This window comes from Erinaceus europaeus, chromosome 1, assembly GCF_950295315.1.
Source record: "Erinaceus europaeus chromosome 1, mEriEur2.1, whole genome shotgun sequence".
Taxonomy (NCBI): domain Eukaryota; kingdom Metazoa; phylum Chordata; class Mammalia; order Eulipotyphla; family Erinaceidae; genus Erinaceus; species Erinaceus europaeus.
Genome location: NC_080162.1, coordinates 141,674,681 through 141,696,275, shown reverse-complemented (window position 1 = coordinate 141,696,275; position 21,595 = coordinate 141,674,681). Strand labels below are relative to the sequence as shown.

At 41.5% G+C, this 21,595-nt stretch overlaps 1 protein-coding gene across 1 annotated transcript in view; it reads left to right on the top strand.

The window, feature by feature from the left end:
• Nucleotides 1-21,595, top strand: part of UBR5 (ubiquitin protein ligase E3 component n-recognin 5) — a 117,910-nt gene that overhangs the window by 75,696 nt on the left and 20,619 nt on the right. The window contains exons 31-47 of the mRNA XM_060196392.1: nucleotides 5-131; nucleotides 220-349; nucleotides 2,765-2,925; nucleotides 3,034-3,273; nucleotides 5,302-5,425; nucleotides 5,905-6,016; nucleotides 8,043-8,174; nucleotides 8,417-8,674; nucleotides 9,165-9,433; nucleotides 9,606-9,817; nucleotides 12,867-13,097; nucleotides 13,595-13,668; nucleotides 14,745-14,917; nucleotides 15,012-15,125; nucleotides 17,777-17,997; nucleotides 19,389-19,509; nucleotides 19,604-19,702. Coding sequence (XP_060052375.1) covers nucleotides 5-131; nucleotides 220-349; nucleotides 2,765-2,925; nucleotides 3,034-3,273; nucleotides 5,302-5,425; nucleotides 5,905-6,016; nucleotides 8,043-8,174; nucleotides 8,417-8,674; nucleotides 9,165-9,433; nucleotides 9,606-9,817; nucleotides 12,867-13,097; nucleotides 13,595-13,668; nucleotides 14,745-14,917; nucleotides 15,012-15,125; nucleotides 17,777-17,997; nucleotides 19,389-19,509; nucleotides 19,604-19,702 — 2,798 coding nt within the window. The remainder of the gene's footprint in view (nucleotides 1-4; nucleotides 132-219; nucleotides 350-2,764; nucleotides 2,926-3,033; nucleotides 3,274-5,301; nucleotides 5,426-5,904; nucleotides 6,017-8,042; nucleotides 8,175-8,416; nucleotides 8,675-9,164; nucleotides 9,434-9,605; nucleotides 9,818-12,866; nucleotides 13,098-13,594; nucleotides 13,669-14,744; nucleotides 14,918-15,011; nucleotides 15,126-17,776; nucleotides 17,998-19,388; nucleotides 19,510-19,603; nucleotides 19,703-21,595) is intronic.

The following is a 21,595-nucleotide window of genomic DNA, read 5'->3' as shown; positions in this document are numbered from 1 at the left end:
TTAGATTCAGATATGCCTGATCATGACCTAGAGCCCCCAAGGTTCGCCCAGCTTGCTTTGGAGCGGGTCCTGCAGGACTGGAATGCTCTCAAATCTATGATTATGTTTGGCTCACAAGAGAATAAAGATCCGTATGTACTCGTCATGTGCATGTCTAGATTTGTGTGTCTCCCAAGGTGGGGTAGGCACTTGCAGTACATTCTGTCTTCCTCCCTTCAGTCTCAGTGCCAGCAGTAGGATTGGCCATCTTCTCCCAGAAGAGCAGGTGTACCTCAACCAGCAGAGTGGCACAATCCGACTAGACTGTTTCACTCACTGCCTCATAGTCAAGTGCACAGCAGACATCTTGGTAAGTCTATACATGCAGGAAAAGGATGCTTTCCTTGATAACCTCCCTGTGATTCTACTAGTACACGGCAGCATCTGAGTAAATAGTGCAGTAAGGGGTGAAATTTGGAGAGTGATGTGAATGTTTCAGTTAACAGAAAAAACTCATTGAATTAACAATGGCAGATGTGTTAAAGTATATTATAAAATATATGGAACCATGTTCTCAAATTATATATTTGGTAATAGTAACTTGGTGTAACTTGTTTTTGTTTGTTTGTTTTTTTGCCTCCAGGGTTATTGCTGGGGCTCGGTGCCTGCACCATGAATCCACTGCTCCTGGAGGCTATTTTTTCCCCTTTTGTTGCCCTTGTTGTTTTAGCCTTGTTGTGGTTATTATTATTGTTGTTGATGTCATTGTTGGAGAGGACAGAGAGAAATGGAGAGAAGAAGGGAGAAAGAGGGAGAGAAAGATAGAAATGGAGAGAGGAGGGAAAGACAGAGAGGAGAAGAGAAAGATAAACACCTGCAGACCTGCTTCACTGCCTGTGAAAAGACTCCCCTGCAGGTGGGGAGCTGGAGTCTCGAACTGGGATCTTTACACCAGTCCTTGCACTCAGCAGCACGTGTGCTCAACCCACTGTGCTACCACCCGACCCCCCTTTTTTTAATGACTTTTTTTTTTTTTTTTGCTGTGGAATTAGATGAAAAGCCATGAAACCACTGCTGGTAAGGTTATAGGGAGGCACATGGAAAAAGAATGCAATGTCATTGTGTTTGCTGTAGTAGTGCCCAAGCTCTCAGATCTTTTCATAAAGAGACAATTATGACGTAAGAAAAAAAAAAAACAGTAATATAAGATAAAAGGAAATACTGTAAGGATCCAATAATTTAGTGGATCAAATTATAGCCCAACAACAATGTAACAAACATTATATATATGTAATGTATGTCATGTAACAAGCATTAGCAGACAGAATCAAGAAAACCATGTGAAATTGGGTGTTCTGTAGAATTAAAAGTCTTTTAAGAGACACCATACACAGAATGACTCATAAGCAGGAGGATAGGGTAGGCTTAAGGATTAATTCATATGAATATTTGAAGCTATTCTTACTTTGCTTTTTCAGTAAATACTCTGTATGGGGGCTGGGTGGTGGCACACTCAGTTGAACACACATGCTACTATGCTTAAGGACCAGGGTTCAAACCTCCACTCCCCACCTGCAATGGATTTGTGTACAGGCAGACCCCCAGTGATAAATCTGTCAGCAAATAATAACACTTCCATATGCGTGAAATAGATAGTTCCAGTGTGTTTTGTGTGTGTGTGTATTTTCTTTTAAATTTTTTTTTTTATTTGTTATTGGATAGAGACAGAAATTGAGAGAGAAGGGGGAGATAGAGAGGAAGAGAGACAGAGAGACGCCTGCAGACCTGCTTCACCGCCTGTGAAGCGACTCCCCTGCAGGTGGGGAGCCAGAGGCTGGACCAGGATCTTAATCAGTCCTTGCACTTTGCGCCATGTGCGCTTATCCCACTGTGCTACTGCCCGACTCCTGTGTTGTTATTTTTATATACAGATTTGGTATTGTTGTCAAAGTAATAGTACATATGATGTTATCAAACTAAAGTTAAACTTGTGCACTGCAGGTGGCTCACCCTGTAGAATACACAAGTCACCAAGAGTCAGAGCTCAGCCTGAGTCCCATGACTCCTCATGGGAGTGAATACAGGCAGAGCTTTATGAGTGCTGGAGCAATGTCGTGGTTTCTCTTGACTGATCTCCTGCTTGGTCTCTCACCCTCTACTCAGACTAGGTGGGGGGGTTGGGGGATGGCACTTCTGGGAGTGGTGGAGTCCTGTAGGAACTGAGCTCGAACATTTACCGGGTGCCACCAAAGAAATTAAGACTTTGAGACCCACTATACATCAAATGCACTGGTGTGTAGCATAAATTAATTAGTGTTTATAAATATTTTGGTTAAAAATTATTTTGGCCGGGCAGTAGCATAGTGGGTTAAGCGCATATTGCGCAAAGCGCAAAGACCAGATAAGGAATCCCTGGCACCTCACCTACAGGGGGTTCGCTTTACAGGCGGTAAAGCAAGTCTGCAGGTGTCTTATCTTTCTCTCCCCATCTCTTCCCCATCTCTCTTGATTTCTCTCTGTCCTACTCAACAACAGCAATATCAACAATAATAATAACCACAACAATGATAAAACAAAGGGAAAAAGTAGCCTACAGGAGTGGTGGATTTGCAGTGCAGGCACTGAGCCCCAGCAATAACCCTGGAGGCAAAAGAAAAAATTATTTCGAGGTTTTTTTTTTACTAAAATTTTAATGTTGAAAAATTATAGAACTTTTTACTTTATGAATGTCTAAAGATCTCATGAGATGTCTCAACAAAAACCAAGTGATTGCAATTCTTTAAAGCTTCTAGATACACTACTGGGTACACTAGTGAAAGAACTCCAAAACAAATATACACCAGGACGCAGAGAAGAGGCTATCACCGTGACGATGAGGTTTCTGCGGTCAGTGGCAAGGGTTTTTGTCATTCTTAGTGTGGAAATGGCTTCATCCAAAAAGAAAAAGTAAGGAGCTTAAAAATATACTACTTTTTACTTGCTATCTTGAATATTTTTGTGATAATAATATGAAAAGAATCATGAAAGACTCCTGTGTCTTCCTCTTTTCTCCAGCAACTTTATTCCACAGCCAATTGGGAAGTGCAAGCGTGTGTTCCAGGCGTTGCTGCCCTATGCTGTGGAAGAGCTGTGCAATGTGGCAGAGTCGCTCATCGTCCCGGTCAGGATGGGGATTGCCCGCCCCACGGCGCCCTTCACGCTGGCTAGCACCAGCATAGACGCCATGCAGGGGAGTGAAGAGCTATTTTCAGTGGAGCCACTGCCCCCACGGCCAACTTCTGACCAGTCAAGTAGGTAAGTCCCTATGTGGTCACAGATCTGATTTTCTTTAAGCGCAATGTTTGGCTCTGCATCAGTACTCAAATGACATGTGTGAACATTTGGGGAATCAAAAAGATTTTAAACTTATGCATCAATCAATACTTACACATCTGTGCTAACAGTCATAGCTGTGTGTTATCATTTTGTTTTGTAGAGATACCTTTTATTTATTAATAAAATTCACTAGAGAATAAAAAAAATAAAAGTAAAATAAAAATAAAAAATAAAATTCACTTATTTATTTATTCATGAGAAAGATAGGAGGAGAAATAGAGAAAAAGAACCAGCCATCACTCTGGTACATGTGCTGCCAGGGATTGAACTCAAGACCTCATGCTTGAGAGTCCAATGCTTTATCCAGTGTGCCACCTCCTGGACCACGGAGAGATACTTCTCATTATACTATTAGCTTTGTAGAAATATTCCACATAGGTGGTCTGGGAGGTGGCGCAGTGGCTAAGGCACTAGACTCTCAATCATGAGGTCCTGAGTTCTGATCACTGGCGCCACATGTACCAGAATGATGGCTGGTTCTTTCTCTCCGATCTTTCTCATGAATAAATAAATCTCATTCTTTAAAAAGGGGGGATGAGGAGTCGGGCCGTAGCGCAGCAGGTTAAGCGCACGTGGCGCAAAGCGCAAGAACCGGCATAAGGATCCTGGTTCGAGTCCCCTGCTCCCCACCTGCAGGGGAGTCACTTCACAGGCAGTGAAGCAGGTCTGCAGGTGTCTATCTTTCTCTTCTCCTCTCTGTCTTTCCCTCCTCTCTCCATTTCTCTCTGTCCTATCTAACAACAATGATATAACAATAATAACTACAACAACAGTAAAAAGACAAGGGCAACAAATGGAAAACAAATAAAGTTAAAAAAAATTTTTTCCACAGAGGTATTTTTTTCCCTTTTCCCTTTCAGCTTCAGCTGAGAGAAGTAATCCTCTTGGAATCTATTGCCCATTTATAATTTTTGTTTGGCATTATGTATGTGAGAAGACACAGGAAAGAAATGCCTGTGGAATTCCTTGGTTGCTAACACCTCAGGCTGTTAAATCTGTGATCCTTGAACCCTCCTAACTTCCTAAACTGTGATCTCAGCAGATGGCTTTGGTGCAAATTGTTGACTTTCCTCACCAAGCTAGTCAGTAGGGTAGCTTCCCTCTTCAACACAGGAGCTGTGCTTTCCTTGTTGCATATGTGCATGCCTACATATAAATCATGTATGACACAGTTAAAGGGCATGGGGTAGTATGTATTCTGTGGTTCTACCCCCATTTTGATGGAGGTGTCTCTCCTGTCTTGGTCATTTCTAATTCAGATGATTGAGAGGTGTGAAATTATTTTCATTATGATCCTACTAGATGCCACATTCTTGAACTATTTTTCTGTTTCCCTCACATACACATTTATAAATCTTTAGGTAATAAGGTGATACAGAGGGGAGTCGGGCGGTAGCACACGTGGCGCAGAGTGCTAGGACCGGCTCCCCATCTGCAGGGGAGTCACTTTTCACAAGGGGTAAGCAGGTCTGCAGGTGTCTATCTTTCTCTCCTCTCTGTCTTCCCCTCCCCTCTCCATTTCTCTTTGTCCTATCTAACAACAACAATAAAACAAGGGCAACAAAAGGAAATAGATACAGAGCAGAAGTCACATCACATCTATTAAAGAGTTGGCTGTTCGTAACGAGCACACTTTCATTAACGGATGAGAGCTGTTATCCAGACTTACAGAAGCTGAGAACTGGCTGCTGGTGTTGAAAGCAGTGGGAAAGAAAGACTATTTCTATAAGGCAAGGACTTGTAAAAATACATACATCAAGTCATTTGATGAAATAACTTCTTGAGGATTCATTAGTGATCTCCTCTAGATTGATTATTTTTTGGTTCCCAAGAACTTGAGGTGAGGTTTTTGCAAAATGTTGTAGCCCATGAACCACACTGAATAAAGTTGAGAGGTGTGTGCCGAAAGCAAGTAGCAATCTGCTCACTGTGTCCTGGTTCTTGTAGCACCAGCCAGTCTCAGTCGTCCTACATCATCCGGAACCCACAGCAGAGGCGCATCAGCCAGTCACAACCCGTGCGGGGACGAGATGAAGAGCAGGATGACATCGTGTCAGCAGATGTGGAAGAGGTAGTTTTCTCTGTCCCAGACATGGGCCACTTCCTTGGGAAGGAGGGACACTAGAGTAGGCACTAGAGGTTCCATAAATACTAGGGCGCTCAGACATGCTTCACTTCCAGCCTAGAGACTCTGTTGTTCTTATTGTATCTACTGAGAACTATGAAAGCAGACAAAACCTTGTTACTTAAGACTTAACAGGGGAGACACCCTCACTATTAAGGTTTTAGGACTTAATGTGCAGTGTATTTGAGAGTAGAGGAAATACCTAAAATTTAAAATTGCAGAAACTTCAAAAAGCAATTCTCACATAGTTGTTGTAAGGTTCTCTGTATGGACCGTAATAATAATAAGTTCTGGGAGACCTTGATGTTGCTGTTAGCAGATTTCCATTAGCAGGCATTTTCAACACTGCTCAGTTAAGAATGTACTAGTCAATGTGGAAGAGCAATGGAGGATGTGGGTGTGTCTACAAATGAAATTGTGCTTAGGTTGAGGTGGTGGAGGGTGTGGCTGGAGAAGAGGATCATCACGATGAACAGGAAGAGCACGGGGAAGAGAACGCGGAGGCAGAGGGGCAGCACGATGAGCATGATGAGGACGGTGAGCAGCTGACTTGACACTACTCTGTGGGTGCTAATAGAAGCAGCATTTCACTTGAGTGGAATGTGCTTCTTGCTGAGGGAGCATTCATTTCAGATACTTTATACATATAGATACACATCTTTATACCTGTAAATATAAAAAAACCCTCTTCACCTTTTGGTTTAAGTAACTTTCTCTTAGAAAGCTTTTAGAAATTAACAATCAGGGCTAGGTGATGACGCTGAAAGATGGCACATGCTACTGTGAGCTTCCCGCCTGTGTGTGGGGGGGCTTCACAAGCAATGGACTGTGCTGCAGGTGTCTCTCCTTCACTCACCCCCACCCTACTTCTCTCTCTAACAATTCTTCTTAAAAATTATCTTTTCATTAAGAAGATAGGCAGAGACAGAGAAAGAACTAGACATCACTCTGTTACATGTGCTGCCGGGGATCGAACTCAGGACCTCATGCTTGAGAGTCCTGTGCTTTATCCACTGCACCACCCCCACAACCACCTCCTCCCTACTTCTTCTCTAAGAAAAAGAAAAGGTCACTGGGAACAGAGGAGTTATCATGTGGGTACCAAGCCACAGTGATAACTCTGCTGACAAAAAAAAAAAAAAAAAAAAAAAGAAAAAAGGAAGAAAGGAAGGAAATCTTAAGCACATGAGGGAAATAGAGATAAAAGAAAAGAAACACATGAGGCTGGGTGGTAGCGCACTGGGTTAAGGGCAGAAGGGTCCCGGTTCGAGCCCCGTGTCTTCCCTCCTATAGGAGAGTTGCTTCGCAAGCAGTGAAGTGGGTCTGCAGATGTCTATCATTCTCTCCCTATCTTCCCCATCTTTCTTAATTTCTCTCTGTCCTATTCAACAACAAAAAGTGGAAAAAATGGCTGCCAGTATCAGTGAATTTGTAGTGCCAGCACTGAGCTTCAGCAATAGTCTGGAGGCAATAAATAAATAAATAGATAAATAAAATAAAAACAAAGGGTCCATAATCTCAGCCAGGTGCTTGCAGTTTCTATCTTCACTTCTAGTTCTCCCCTGCACTGCCCTGTGTCTGACTCACTTTTAGATACTATGTATGTGTTACAGCTTTTTTCTTTTCACTTGAGGTAACTTAGGCCAGTTGCTATACAGGTAGCCACAGGATAGTCTCTTAGAATCAACTTTACTAAGCTGTAATTGATATGCAATAGACTGCACATATTTAAATTATATGTTCTAACAGTTATATAAGAAGTCGACATTTGGGGGTAGTAAGTGGTGGTGCACATTACAATATGCAAGGATCTGAGTTTGAGCCCCTGATCCCCACCTGTAGGGGAAAGCTTTACAAGTAGTGAAGCAGGGCTGTAGTTATCTCTCTGTCTACTCTCAATTTCTGGCTATCTCTATCCAATAAAGATTTTGTTTTAAAAAAAAAAGTTGACACTTTTAACTTCCTCTTCCTTAAAGTCCATTCTCTCTCTCTCTTTTTTTTTAAACCATCTTCTTTTTTTTCTCTAATATTTATTTATTCCCTTTTGTTGCCCTTGTTGTTATATTGTTGTAGTTATTATTGTTTACATTGATGTCGTTTTTGGATAGGACAGAGAGAAATGGAGAGAGGAAAAGACAGGGAGAGAGAAAGATAAGACACCTGCAGACCTGCTTCACCACGTGTGAAGCAGCTCCCTTCCAGGAGGTCCTTACACAGGTCCTTGCGCTTCGCACCACATGCAGTTAACCTGCTGTGCTGGCCGCCCGACTCCCAAGTCTGGTCTCTTAAGTCCATGAACAGTGGACCTAGCCCACAGTTGTAGCCATTGAGTAGAGTCCTTTTGCCAGCACTTTGTCCCTAAGGCTCTGCATGGCAGAGGTTGAGCTGCAGATTTCTTAGTCACCCCTCTCCTATGGTAGTTAGCACTTCTCTCTGCAGATCTTTACCAAGATCTTTATCTGTGCCCTTTAGTTCCCACCCTTGTGCTATCCTGGTTTATCAGATGCCATCTCTATTCATAATGAGTTTGTACTCTACACCCCTTTATCTAAATGAATGTTAGGCAGTGACATGGAACTGGACTTGTTAGCAGCAGCCGAAACAGAAAGCGACAGTGAAAGTAACCATAGCAACCAGGATAACGCTAGTGGGCGCAGAAGTGTCGTCACTGCAGCAACTGCTGGCTCAGAAGCAGGTATGTTGCTTTATCCTGATGGCTTTCTTGCTTTGTGTGTGTGTACGCTGATTGTGAGTTGGTTAGACTACACTCACTATCATTAATATAGTGATGGTTTTGTGGACTATTGGTTTAATAAGCATAACGTATAGTGTATAGCAAAATATGTTAGACGTGTATGTTTTCCTGATGGGGGGGGGTACACTGTAGCTTCAGATAATCTACAAATTCATCCTGTTGTTTTGATTTTAAAATTTTAGGTGCAAGCAGTGTTCCTGCCTTCTTTTCTGAAGATGATTCACAGTCAAATGACTCAAGTGATTCTGATAGTAGCAGCAGTCAGAGTGATGACATAGAGCAGGAGACCTTTATGCTTGATGAACCACTAGAGAGAACCACAAATAGCTCCCATGCCAACGGTGCTGCCCAGGCTCCCCGTTCCATGCAGTGGGCTGTTCGCAATACTCAGCATCAGCGTGCAGCTAGTACAGCCCCTTCCAGCACATCCACGCCAGCAGGCGAGTCTGAAAACATGGCATTCTGCCTACATGGGTCTTTTAAGCAATGCATGCTCACCAAGAAGACAGGTCAACTTTCAGAACTAGTCTTCATTGTTTTGCAGAGCTCAGATAGTATTTGCATATGCTTATAGCAGCATTTCTTACTTTCTGCTACAGGATTATTGTGCCTGCTGTCTTATGCATTATAGAGTGGTTAACGGCAACCCCAACTCCTCACTGGAGGCTGGGACCATCCCAGCCCCAATCTTTGCTCCAAGCTAATAAAACTTTATAGCTACCAAATTTGAGGGATGGGAGGGCTGAGGCTGTGGCATTATTACCTCAGGCTGAGACTACTCCCCTCCATAATTAAGGGATGGTTTCTGCTCAGTTACATTTGCTAGTACAATTGACCCTTTAAATTAAATATATAACACTAGAGAAACACAGTTAGCAACTGACATAACTTTATTGTGGTTGTCTTTTTTTCTTTTTCTTCCCCTTTTAGCAAGTTCAGCGGGTTTGATTTATATTGATCCTTCCAACTTACGTCGGAGTGGTACCATCAGCACAAGTGCTGCAGCTGCAGCAGCTGCTCTGGAAGCTAGCAATGCCAGCAGCTACTTAACATCTGCAAGCAGCTTAGCCAGGGCTTACAGCATTGTCATAAGGCAGATCTCAGACTTGATGGGCCTTATTCCTAAGTATAACCACCTAGTGTACTCTCAGATTCCAGCAGCTGTGAAATTGACCTACCAAGATGCAGTCAACTTACAGGTATGGAGCCACTGAAAAGTTGCTTATTCAAATAAACACTGGGGCTGTCCATTATAATAACTTCAGTATACTGCACAAGATGACTACCGATATTTAAATGTGGCATAATTTAGCTATCAGCTTTAACAACTTTATCTGGATAGTTTTAACTATTTTAGTTTGGTCTTCATAGAACTATGTAGAAGAAAAGCTAATTCCCACTTGGAACTGGATGGTCAGTATTATGGATTCTACTGAAGCTCAATTACGTTATGGTTCTGCATTAGCATCTGCTGGTGACCCAGGACATCCAAATCATCCTCTCCATGCTTCTCAGAATTCAGCTCGAAGAGAGAGGATGACTGCACGTGAAGAGGCCAGCTTAAGAACCCTGGAAGGGAGACGGTATGGAATTTGTCTATGTTGCGTGTGTAGCCAGACCCCGGATAGTCTAAGAAGGGATAGTCTAGGAAGATAGAATTTTTTGATGGCTACTGCTGGGGGATCTCATTGTGTTGTAAAGGAGAAACAGCCTCACATATTGTGAAAATGTAGTTGAGGGACATTGCAGTGGTGCACCCAGTAAAGGGTACACATCGCCATGCGCAAGGATCCAGATATACCCCCCTCAACTCCCCACCTATAAAGGGAAAGCTTCACAAGTGGTGGAGCAGGGCTGTAGGTGTCATTTTTCTCTCTCTCCTCACTCCTCCTTTTCCTCCATTTCTCTCTGTCAGGAAAGGTGTGGGAAAACTGGTGGAATGGGAGAGTTTCCCAGGCACCAACCCCCCAGTGATTGATAGCCCTAGTGGCATATATATATATTAAATGAATTGTAGTTGAAGTAAAATGAGTTTTGGTCCAGACTTTCTAGAAATTCATTCATATTGGGCTGGCAAAATAGTGGACATGGATGGTATGGCTGCTTTGCCCTGTATATGACCCACGTCTGAGACTGGTCCCCACTACACTGGATGAAGCTCTGGTACTTAAGGGTCTTTCTTGGCATGCACACTTGCTATTGCTGTCTCTGAAAAAAATTTTTCATTCAGATCATAGTAAGCTGATAAATACTTTAAATTTTTGAATTATTTGTTCTGTACCTTAGTCTCATTCTCCCTTCCCACTTGGAGAGACTGATGAGTCACTGTGACTGATTATACATGTGTTTGGTTTTCAGCAAGAGAGGGGTCTAATTGTCAAAAGACGCACGTTTCTCTGATCATGTTGGATATAATAAAGTATATTTCTGCATGTATTTGCTCTATCAGTCACTTATAAAATGACCTTTTTCAATGCTAGGGAAGAGCACAGATACTGAATTTTAGAGCAGTAACATTGTTATATAGTGAATGTACCTGGTGCCTAAATCAGTGCTGTAAAATTTCGTTACAGCTCTGGCTCGAGGTGAACTGCACTTACAGCAGATCATACAGAGGGAGACAAGCAACCCAGTAACAAATTGCTAGGACACTCAGGCATAGTTGAAGTCCATAAAAGGGGTACTGGTTACTGGGGTAAGATTGCAAAGGCCAGGGAGGAGCATTACAGAGCGCTAAGATCATATGAACAGAACATAGGAGCATAATGAGGACATAAAGTGGGAGTTGACTGAATCTACATTAAAACCATAAATCTTACTAAATACTAGGAAAAACAAAATATTGGAATAATAGGAAATTATTGGAAAATATTGGAATATACTGAGAGTAGAAAAGAATTTAGGAGGAATGACTAGTAGGCAAAATTTAATGGCTGCCAGAGATCTGTACTAAAGACTTGAGGCATCAGTTTTCCTCTCCCATGAAGCCTGTTCCACAGATTGGCATGAAAGCTTTCTGCATAATGATTAAACTGCTTGCACAGCCCGGCATGACACATGTACTAATAGCCCAGCCATCATTGCACATTCATGTAGAGTCCAGCCTCTAGGACAGAAGTGGGGCAAGAAGAAGAGCGGGAATGTGCTGCCATCACTGCTGCCCATATTCTAGCTGTGGAGATAGAGCAGGTGCAGATGCTGGTCTAATCTGACTTAGGTACTCAGGGTGCCAGTCACAGGGTCAGGTGCCCACAAGGGAGAGGAAAGATGGGGGAGTAGTTTAATAGAGAACATGGCTAATGAACATGTATCCAGAACATATAAAGAACTCAGATTACTCAGTAATAAAATAAAACACCAATTAAAACATGTACAAAGGACCTACATGGCCATCAAGTACATAAGGATGCAAGTAAAACAAACCTCAATGCAGCACCATACTTCACACCAATCTGGATTTTAACTAGGGAGGTTACATTCAAAGAGATCATAAAAAGTGTTGAAGAAGACGCAGAGAGGCTAAATCCTTCAGACACCGATGCAGGGCATGTAAAATGGTACAGTCACTCTGGAAAGTCATCTGGTCGTCTTTATACAGTCACACAGTTATGCAGTTGGAAAATACACCCATATAAAGTAGAAATGACCCCAAATATCCATGAATGTATGAGTAGACAAAATACAGGCCCAAGGGGCCGGGCTGCGCTGTGTTCTACCTGTGTGATGGTATGTAGGTCGTTAAAATGCGTATCCTGTAAGGCTTTGGAAACGGGACAGTTGTTGGGCAAAAAGACTAGAGTCCCAGGTTCAGCCCCCGATCTAGCACCACAAAACACCTAGCACTAGCTGAGCAGTGCTCTAGTTTAAAAAAAAGAAAAGAAAAGACAAGAAAAAATGTGTACATTTGTATCAAAAGTAAAGCAAATATGGTTACAAATTCCATATGTGAGTTATAGGGCCTGCCTTGTTCTGAGGTGTCTTTTTCACTCATAGTGGCATCCATTGAAGGGCCAAGGTTTTGATTTTGATTAAGTCCAGTGATCTTTTGTTTGTGACTTTTGTGTTATTTTTAACTAATGGTTCTCAGTGTGGCCTCAAGTATAGCAACAGCTGTTGCTGTTCATCTGAAAACTTAACTACAAGTGAGAATTTTTAAGACCCTTTAGACCTGCTGAGTTAGTGACCCTGAGATCAATTATTTGTTTTTAAAAATTTGCTCAGTGGGGGGATGTTTTTTGTTTTAGTTTTCTTTGTGGAATCTGGACTTCATATGTGCAAGGTTTCCTGTTGGGGCCACTTTGTTATTCAGATAGACAAAAACACAACACCACACCTTCCTCCGGTGATGCTGGGGCTCAGTCCTGGGCTACATGTACCCCAAGACCTAAGCCCTGGGAAGCTTCACTAGGGGTTTTGATGGATGTTGAAATTTGGGAACCATTGTCTTGAGAGAAGAAATGCCACCTGTCACTCTCTTATGCAAAAATGGACAGAACGATTAATCATACACAGTGCTTACATTCCTACAAGAGCGGCAGGCTTATTGAGTGCTTATTTGTGGATGTTTTCAGTTCCCGGTTTTGCATATTTATTTTTTTAAAGGAAACACTGTTTTTGCTTTAATTTCTGTAGACGAGCCACTTTACTTAGTGCCCGCCAAGGGATGATGTCTGCTCGTGGAGACTTCCTGAATTATGCTCTATCTTTAATGAGGTCCCACAACGACGAGCATTCCGATGTTCTTCCAGTCTTGGATGTTTGCTCACTGAAGCATGTGGCATATGTCTTTCAAGCTCTTATATACTGGATCAAGGCAATGAATCAGCAGACAACACTGGATACTCCTCAGCTGGAACGCAAAAGGTATCCATACTGGCCATGATGTTGGCTTGAGAAACGCGTACTTGCTCAGTGTAGTCTCCAGCCATACAGTGTCAGATTTTTGGAGTAAGCAGGGTCAAATGAAATTGACGAGACATCCATGGGAGACTTGGCTTTAATCTTTATCCACAGTAATACCTCACTGACAACAGGAAACCCAAGAATTAAGTTGAGCTTTGTGCGTGATAGTTTGGCCCTGGTTCTGTATCATCTCTTCTCCTAGAGTTTGTGTGAGCACTCACTGCTTCTCAGAGTAATTAGCTCTTTGCCTCTATTGAGCATATTTTGTATAATCTTTAGTACTTTCATTTGGCTGGTCTACCGTGCCCAGAGTCTGAAGCTTTACCCATACATAGTGTTTAAAATTTCTCAAGACACTAACATTTCCAGTGTTTTCTGCTTACAGTTGCCATCACCTTTGCTTCCTGTTCATAGTGTATAAATACTTCACATAAAATGACTTACTTGTCTTTTTAAAGGACACGAGAACTCTTGGAACTGGGTATTGATAATGAAGACTCCGAACATGAAAATGATGATGACACCAATCAAAGTTAGTGCACAGAAAATCTGCTAGTCTACTTCAAGAAGTGGCTGCCTCAGTATTTACCCTTCGAGCTTTTTAACTTCATTATTTTCTGTCTGGGTGGGAATATCTCTTTTCTTCTCTATGCCCCCATTTCTTGCCTGTTCTTCCCCTCCTCCCCTTAATCATCCTGGCATTATTTGCCATACACCTAAGGATGAATCAAAGAAATGTTCTGAGTTTTTCAGCAATAGATTTTTTAGAATACTTTATCTCTGTGTCTCTCAGCATTTTTCTGTTTTATGTTTACCATTATTTAAAACTGTAAATACAACATGTAGATCTTAGCAAAGCCATTGTTAATATTGAGGTGAGATTTAGTCAAGAAAGAATACCCATCATAACTCACGATTACATAAAAACTCTTAGTTAATGCAGTAAAGATAAAATATCACAAACTCTGTATTTTGGAGGGATCTCCAATTAAAAAAAAATTTTAATTAAAATTTTAAAAAACTTAAGGTTTCAATAGTTCACCTGCCTGTTTCTTATTATCAGCTAATATTGTTATTCAGCTCAGGGAGAGACAGCTAACTGGCCACAGTGCTGTCTCTTAAGGATCCTCTCACAGCTCACTGTTGTCACAGCACATTGGCAGCACTGCCCCGATTTTACTCCATTAAAGGAGTTGACTGCCCAGACTTTTGCTTATCAAAACTTAACAGAGTAAGCATAAATTACAAGTAAATAAATGCTCAAAATCCAGCTTCTGATATGCAGAAGAATTTTAACTGTGTGACAGTCTGAGTCTGTTGACAGATAGAGGGAAGTATAGGAAAGAGTGCTTGTTACTGCTAGGTTTCTTTCTGCAAACTTTCATTATATTGAATACATGTTCAGTATTTCATGATTTATGTTGATGATTAGAACCATTTGCCATTACTGAAAGAGAAATCAGTTAATTATCAAAATGCTGCAGTACTGACTTTAGTTTTTTTTTTTTAATAAATAACAGGTTTTTGAGTAGATTATAATTCCTTTCTCCTTCCCCACATTTTAAATTATTTTTCTAAAAACAAAACATTTCATTTTTTCATGTTTAGGTGCCACATTGAATGATAAGGATGATGACTCTCTTCCTGCAGAAGCTGGCCAGAACCACCCATTTTTCCGCCGCTCAGATTCCATGACATTCCTTGGGTGTATACCTCCAAATCCATTTGAAGTGCCTCTGGCTGAAGCCATCCCCTTAGCTGACCAGCCACATTTGTTGCAGGTGACTTACGTAAACTAGACTTAGCACATCTTTTTTGTTTCTTTATTTTGCAGTGTATAATATAACTAGAATATTTCTTTCTTTAAATTTTCAGCCAAATGCTAGAAAAGAAGATCTTTTTGGCCGTCCAAGTCAGGGTCTTTACTCTTCCTCTGCCAGTAGTGGGAAATGCTTAATGGAAGTTACAGTGGATAGAAACTGCCTCGAGGTAAGACAGTAATCTTTGCAATGTCATTTCTGATAGCTTTTTTAAAAATATATATTTTATTATTGGATAGAAACAGAGAAATTGAGGGGGTGAGGGAGAGAGAGACCTGCAGCCTTGCTTTACCACTTGTGAAGTTGTCCCCCTGCAGGTAGGGACCAGGGGCTTGAACCTGGACCCTTGTGCACTGTAATGTGTACGCTTAACCAGGTGCGTCACCACTTGGCCCAGCAATAACATTTCTTTCTTTCTTTCTTTTTTTTTATTTTTTCACTTTCCCTTTTGTTGCCCTTGTTTTTTATTGTTGTTATAGTTGTTATTGTTACTGATATTGTCATTATTAGATAGGACAGAGAGAAATGGAGAGAGAAGGGGAAGAGAAAGACAGACACCTGCAAACCTGCTTCACTGCTTGTGAAGCGACACCCCCCACCCCCACCCCCCCGCAGGTGGGGAGCCGGGGGCTTGAACCAGGATCCTTATGCCAGTCCTTGCACTTTGCGCCATGTGCACTTAACCCGCTGCGCTACCGCCCGCCTCCCGAGCAGTAACATATCTGAATGAGCACTTTTCCCAGTAGCCTACCAGATTTTTTCTTTTCTTTTTCTAGTGATTTACAAAATAACAGGTAGAATTCCACACTGTTCCCACCACCAGAGTTCTGTGTCCCCATCCCCTCCATTGAAAACTGCAGTGGTTCAACCAAAGTTGCTGATAGGGGTTGACTCTAATCTGTACAACCACCTGTCTGTATTTGTATGTTTTGCCCATTTTTTCCCCCATAGCCCTATCTTCCCTCCCTCCTTTCTTTTTTCCTCTCTTCCTTTCTTTCTCTCTTCCTCTTTCTTTCCTTCTTTCTTTTTCTCTCTCTCTTTCTCTCTCTCGCTCTTCCTTCTTCCTTTCCTTTTTATCTCCAACATTATTGCTGGGGCTCAGTGCCTATACTACAAATCCACTGCTCCTGGAGTCCGTTTTTACCATTTTGTTGTCCTTGTTATTGCTGTTCTTGTTGGATAGGACAGCGAGAAATTGAGAGACGAGAGGAAGACGGGGAAAGTAAGACAGACACCTGCAGACCTGCTTCACCACTTGTAAAGTGACTCCCTGCTGGTGGGGAGCTGGGGGCTGGAACCGGAATCCTTACACTGGTCCTTGTGCTTTGCACCACATGCGCTTAACCCACCGCACTACCGCCTCACTCTCAACATTATTTATTCTTATACAGCTAGTTAAGAAGAGATTTAGCGCTTATGATTTGGGGGTCCACAATTTTTAAATATAAATTGCCTTAATAAGTTTAAAAAATAAATTTATTTGAATTATTTCACAAGAGACTGGGAGTGTTGAAAACCAAGATCATCATTTGGCATGTGCATCGACAGGTTGAAGTCAGGATTAGAATTCTAGCACTCCACCACCTTCTTGGCCACTTAGAACCTACAGTTACACTCTGTTGTTTCTCCAGTAAAAAATAATAACACATTTAAGAGGAAACACAGAGGATAGGTTGATGAATGCAATTAAAGTAATAGTGGTAGTAAGTGGACCTGGGTGATGGTACAGTGCTAGCACACAGGACTTTGAAAAGTGCAAATTCCTGAATTAGATTCATGACTCTGCATATGCCAGAGTTAAGCTCTGATCCTTTCTCTTTCTTCCTTTTAAAGTTATTAAGTGAGAAAGGATCATGCATCACTGACAACGTGTTAAGAGGCATAATTGACCATAGATGCTGTAAAATCTTTAAGTTCGGGAGTCAGTGTTAGCACAGCGGGTTAAGCGCACATGGCAAGGACCGTCATAAGGATCCTGGTTGGAGCCCCCAGCTCCCTACCTGCAGGGGAGTCACTTCACAAGCTGTGAAGCAAGTCTGCAGGTGCTTTCTTCCCCCCTCTGTCTTTCCCCCCCCTCTCGATTCCTCTACCCTGTCCAACAATGACAACAACAACAAACATGGGCAACAAGGGGTGGGGGGATGGATTGGATTCGTAGTGCAGGCACCGAACCCCAGCAATTAACCCTGGAGGCAAAAAAAAAAAAAAAACTTTTAAGTTCTCTGAGAGTTCAAGTTCTTTGCGAGATCTAGCAGGATATCTAACTTAGGTGGTATCTGTTTTGCTGTGCTCACAGCTCAGGTCTTAAACCAGCCTCCACTCCACTGAGGGAAGGTTTGGTGCTGTGTGTTTTCACTGACATTCATACATGCACTCATGTACTCCACCCACCCCCCCCACCTCTAAGTTGACCCAGAGAGATTTAGCTCCACCACCACCAACAAAATGAAATAAAAGTTCTCAGAGGGAGAGGGGAGAGTTCTGCAGAACTTTCATGCCTAGAACTCAGGTCCCAGGGTCAGTCCCATACACCAGAGCTGAGTAGTGCTCTAGTATCTCTCTCTGTGTGTCTCTCTCTTAACCAAAATAAATAAAATACATTTTTAAAAGAGGTAAAATTTAGCCTATAAACAAATGACCTCTGACGATGGGATTGATGAGCCAGCAGAGTCAAATCAATACGAGGTGAGCTACACCTTCAGTGTTCATGTGCTGTGTTGCACGCACTAATTCCATGTCATTCTCTGGAGTACTAGTCAGTTGAAAAGGAATTTGTCGGTTTTTTGTTTTTTTTTAACTTTTAAACATAAAACTTCATAGGTTCTTCCAACTAAAATGTCTTATGCTGCCAATCTCAAAAACGTAATGAATATGCAAAATCGGCAAAAAAAGGAAGGGGAAGAACAAAGCACACTGCCGGAAGAAGCCGAGAGCTCAAAGCCGGGGCCCTCTGCTCATGATCTTGCTGCACAGCTGAAAAGCAGCTTGCTGGCAGAAATAGGACTGACTGAAAGTGAAGGACCTCCTCTCACATCTTTTAGGTACTTGATAATGAAGATCTCTTTCCTTTTCATTGCTTTATCCCTGCTGGAGTTTTTGTAAGAATTTTTATTTAGGCACTTTGTGACTTTATTTGTATGTGAACAGTAGACCAGTGTTATTTTATTATGTCTGTGTTTCCATGTTTATACTCCTGCTTTAAGTATTGATCATTCTAGATTTTGGGTTTTTTTTTTTTTAATGACTGTTTTGTCTTTATTATTTGTATATTCTCACAGTATTAAGGACATTTCAATACTTTGTAGTTAATGTTGGACTTAAAGCATCTACCCATGAAAATTCCATAAAAAAGTTTTCTAGGTTTATGACTGTTAGACTTACTTTCTTTTGCCAGGTTTATAGTTGGTAATTCTTTGGCAAATAAGTAGGTCTTTTGCTTTACCAATAAAGATGTGCTGGTATATACTGTGGAGCAGTATGACTTATTACCAGATGATTTATATACTTGATCTAATAAAATGTATAGTTTTAGAAAAACCTAGGTTTTCTTAAAAAAAAAACCCAGGTTTTGTAGAGATAGTATTGTCAGAATGTTTTTGGATAGAGGCAGAGAGAGACAGGAAAGGAACAAGATAGGAATGGAGAAAAGAGACCACACCACTGAAGCTTCCTTCAACACAGTGGGGGTCAGGTTCAAACACGCACATAACAAAGCATAGAATGTTTTGAAGCAGACAATTTGAAGAAAAGAAGAACTAGAGTTAGATACATTAGAATGCTGTAGTTAGTTCTGGCTAGTATTCAAAAGGGATGTGAGATGGCTCACCATGTAGGTGCTTACATTGTCATGCACTTGACCCAGGTTCAGACCTGAGTGGTGGAATTGAGCATTTGGGAGGCCCTGCTCTACCTTTCAAGGGGTGGGGAGTAGTGAGCAGAAATTTGACTTTGGGGGTGAAGGTTAACCAGTTGAGAAAGAGAAATGCTTGAAGGCCGTACTCATTTTGGATGATTGGAGGAAGAAAAATTAATGTTAACTTTAATTCTGTAATAAGAGATCATACTACTAGACAAATAAAAAAGGAATATTACTATGGTGATGAAATAATACAAAATAATACGCATTTTATTATGTTGTTGGGTGTCACTGAAATGGTTACACTTAACCCACTCTGAAAATGTTCAGTTAGAGAAGAATCTGGTTAGGAGTCACCAAGATACAGATGGACTTTGGATTGAGAGCAGGTGAAATGAAAGATGGCAGTGAGAACCTGCGTGAATGTATCACTGTGTAGAAGGCATGAGGTACCTTCTGCAAGGAAAAGTAGTTTCAAAGTTTCCCTAGGGAGCAATGGTCTAGTGCTGTGGGACCTCAGAGTATTAGGAGATCACATGAGCTGCTGTCACTGACTCTCTCTTGCACACATTGCAGGCCACAGTGCAGCTTCATGGGAATGGTCATTTCCCACGACATGCTGCTGGGCCGGTGGCGCCTGTCTCTGGAGCTCTTCGGCAGGGTGTTCATGGAAGATGTTGGGGCAGAGCCTGGATCAGTATGTACTTTGAACACCTTCAATGTTATTGTTTCTGGAAAGACCATATCTAGAGGATCATTTCTGTGATGTTTTTTGATTTCTTTTTTTTAAGATCCTTACCGAACTGGGTGGTTTTGAGGTAAAGGAATCAAAATTCCGTAGAGAAATGGAAAAACTGAGAAACCAGCAGTCAAGAGATCTATCACTAGAGGTAAAGGTATTCAGATTTTCTTATACTATATATACAGCACGTCAGTCTATAAATAAGTGTATATACACAGTATATACAGGAATGTGTGCTTGTGTGATAGAAATTTAAATAAAGTAAAAGATACCTTTATTTCCTGTCACTGGTTACCTAGTAGTCTCTAATGGTGAAGAATATATATATATATCACAGATGCATGGGTTTCAGTAATCATCTGTACCTCACTCCACATTCAAGTCGATGCTTAGGTTGCCTCCTCTTTGACTAATGGAAACCTTGGTCCTTTCTGGCCCTGAAGTCTGACATCACTCCCAGTAGTCCTTGCTGTCTTCCTTTCTCGAAGACTTCATCTTGTGTATTTCTTGTCATAGATCGTTTGTCATTTTTTTTTTCCAAAAAATCCTGGTTCTCTTTAGTAAGAAATTGTAGTTAATAGCTATAGTTAGGAAATGTTCTCTAAAAAGGAAAAACTACATCATGAATTCATAGTTATAATTCAATTTTAAGATTGAAGACTACAGAGATGTCTAACACCTTTTCCCCCACCATGGTTATTACTAAGGCTCAGTGCCTGCATGACTCTACTGTTCCCAGTGATCCTTTCTTTCTCTGTCTTTTTGATAGAAGCTGAGGGATGGGATGGCGGGCGAGGGGCGGAGGGGGGTCGGGGTCGACACAGACAGACAGGCAGGAAGAGACACCTGCAGCACTGTTCCACCACTCATGAAGCTCACCTTCTGCAGGTGTGGGGGCCTGAGATTTGAAACCAGATGTGCATGCATGGTAAAGTGCGTTCTGCTGGGCAAACCAGCCCCCCTCTGTTAGTACAGCTTCACTTTGGTCTCTCTCTCTCCTTTCTTAGAGCTGAGTACCCAGCTACCCAGCACCACTGATACGGTTACCCTTTTGTCTTTACCCCAGAGCAAACACACAACAGTCTTGGAATCACAAAATCAACACCAACAAGAGACCTATTAAACATGGTTTAAGGGGCTGGGTGATAGTGCAGCCAGTAAAGTATATGTTACAGTGTGCTAGGATGCAGGTTCAAGCCCCTAGTCCCAATCTGCAGAGGGAAAGCTTCACAAGTGAAGCAGTGCTGCAGCTGTTTCTCCCTCTTTATCTCCCCCTTCCCTCTCAGTGTCTCTTCATCTCTAGCATATATATTAATGGCTTAAGGCTTACTTGTATTTTTCCCTTAAAGCATATCCAATTAGAGAAGTACAAGGTACTTAGCCTTAAACTCACTTGAATTAATTCCTCTTTGTATAGTTTTGCTACCATTTACATATAATTGGGACCTTTTTGAATAGCATGATGTGTGTTTTTCTTTTTATCTATTGTTTTTAACATAGATTTCCGGAATTTTTAACAGATTATGGAAGTGTTTTTAACATAGATTCCGGAATTTCTGGGTAAAAGCATGTACATATGTCATTTTACCAGTTGCACATACCTCTGCATGTAGTTTCATTTCTTTATTTTTAGTATGAAAATGCCTCATTTCCCCCATAGTCTTTCCAACAATTTTCGTGTAAATTTTAAATCATTGCCCACTCTTACATACAAGAAGTAATCACATTATATACTTATAATTCACATTTTCTTACTATGAGCAAGTTTAATACTATTCCATACATTGAGTTAGTGATGGTTCTTTTCCTGTGAACTGTTTGTTGGTAGATTTTTGCCCATTTTTTAAAACAATTTTTAGTTATTTATTATTGGATAGAGGCAGAGAAATTGGGGAAAGGAAATAGGGAAAGAGACAGAGAGACACCTGCAGCCCTACTTGACCACTTGTGAAGCTTTCCCCCTGCAGGTGGGGACCAGGGGCTTAAACCAGGTGTGGCACCACCTGGCTCCAGTTTTGCCAATTTTTCCTAATAAATTTGT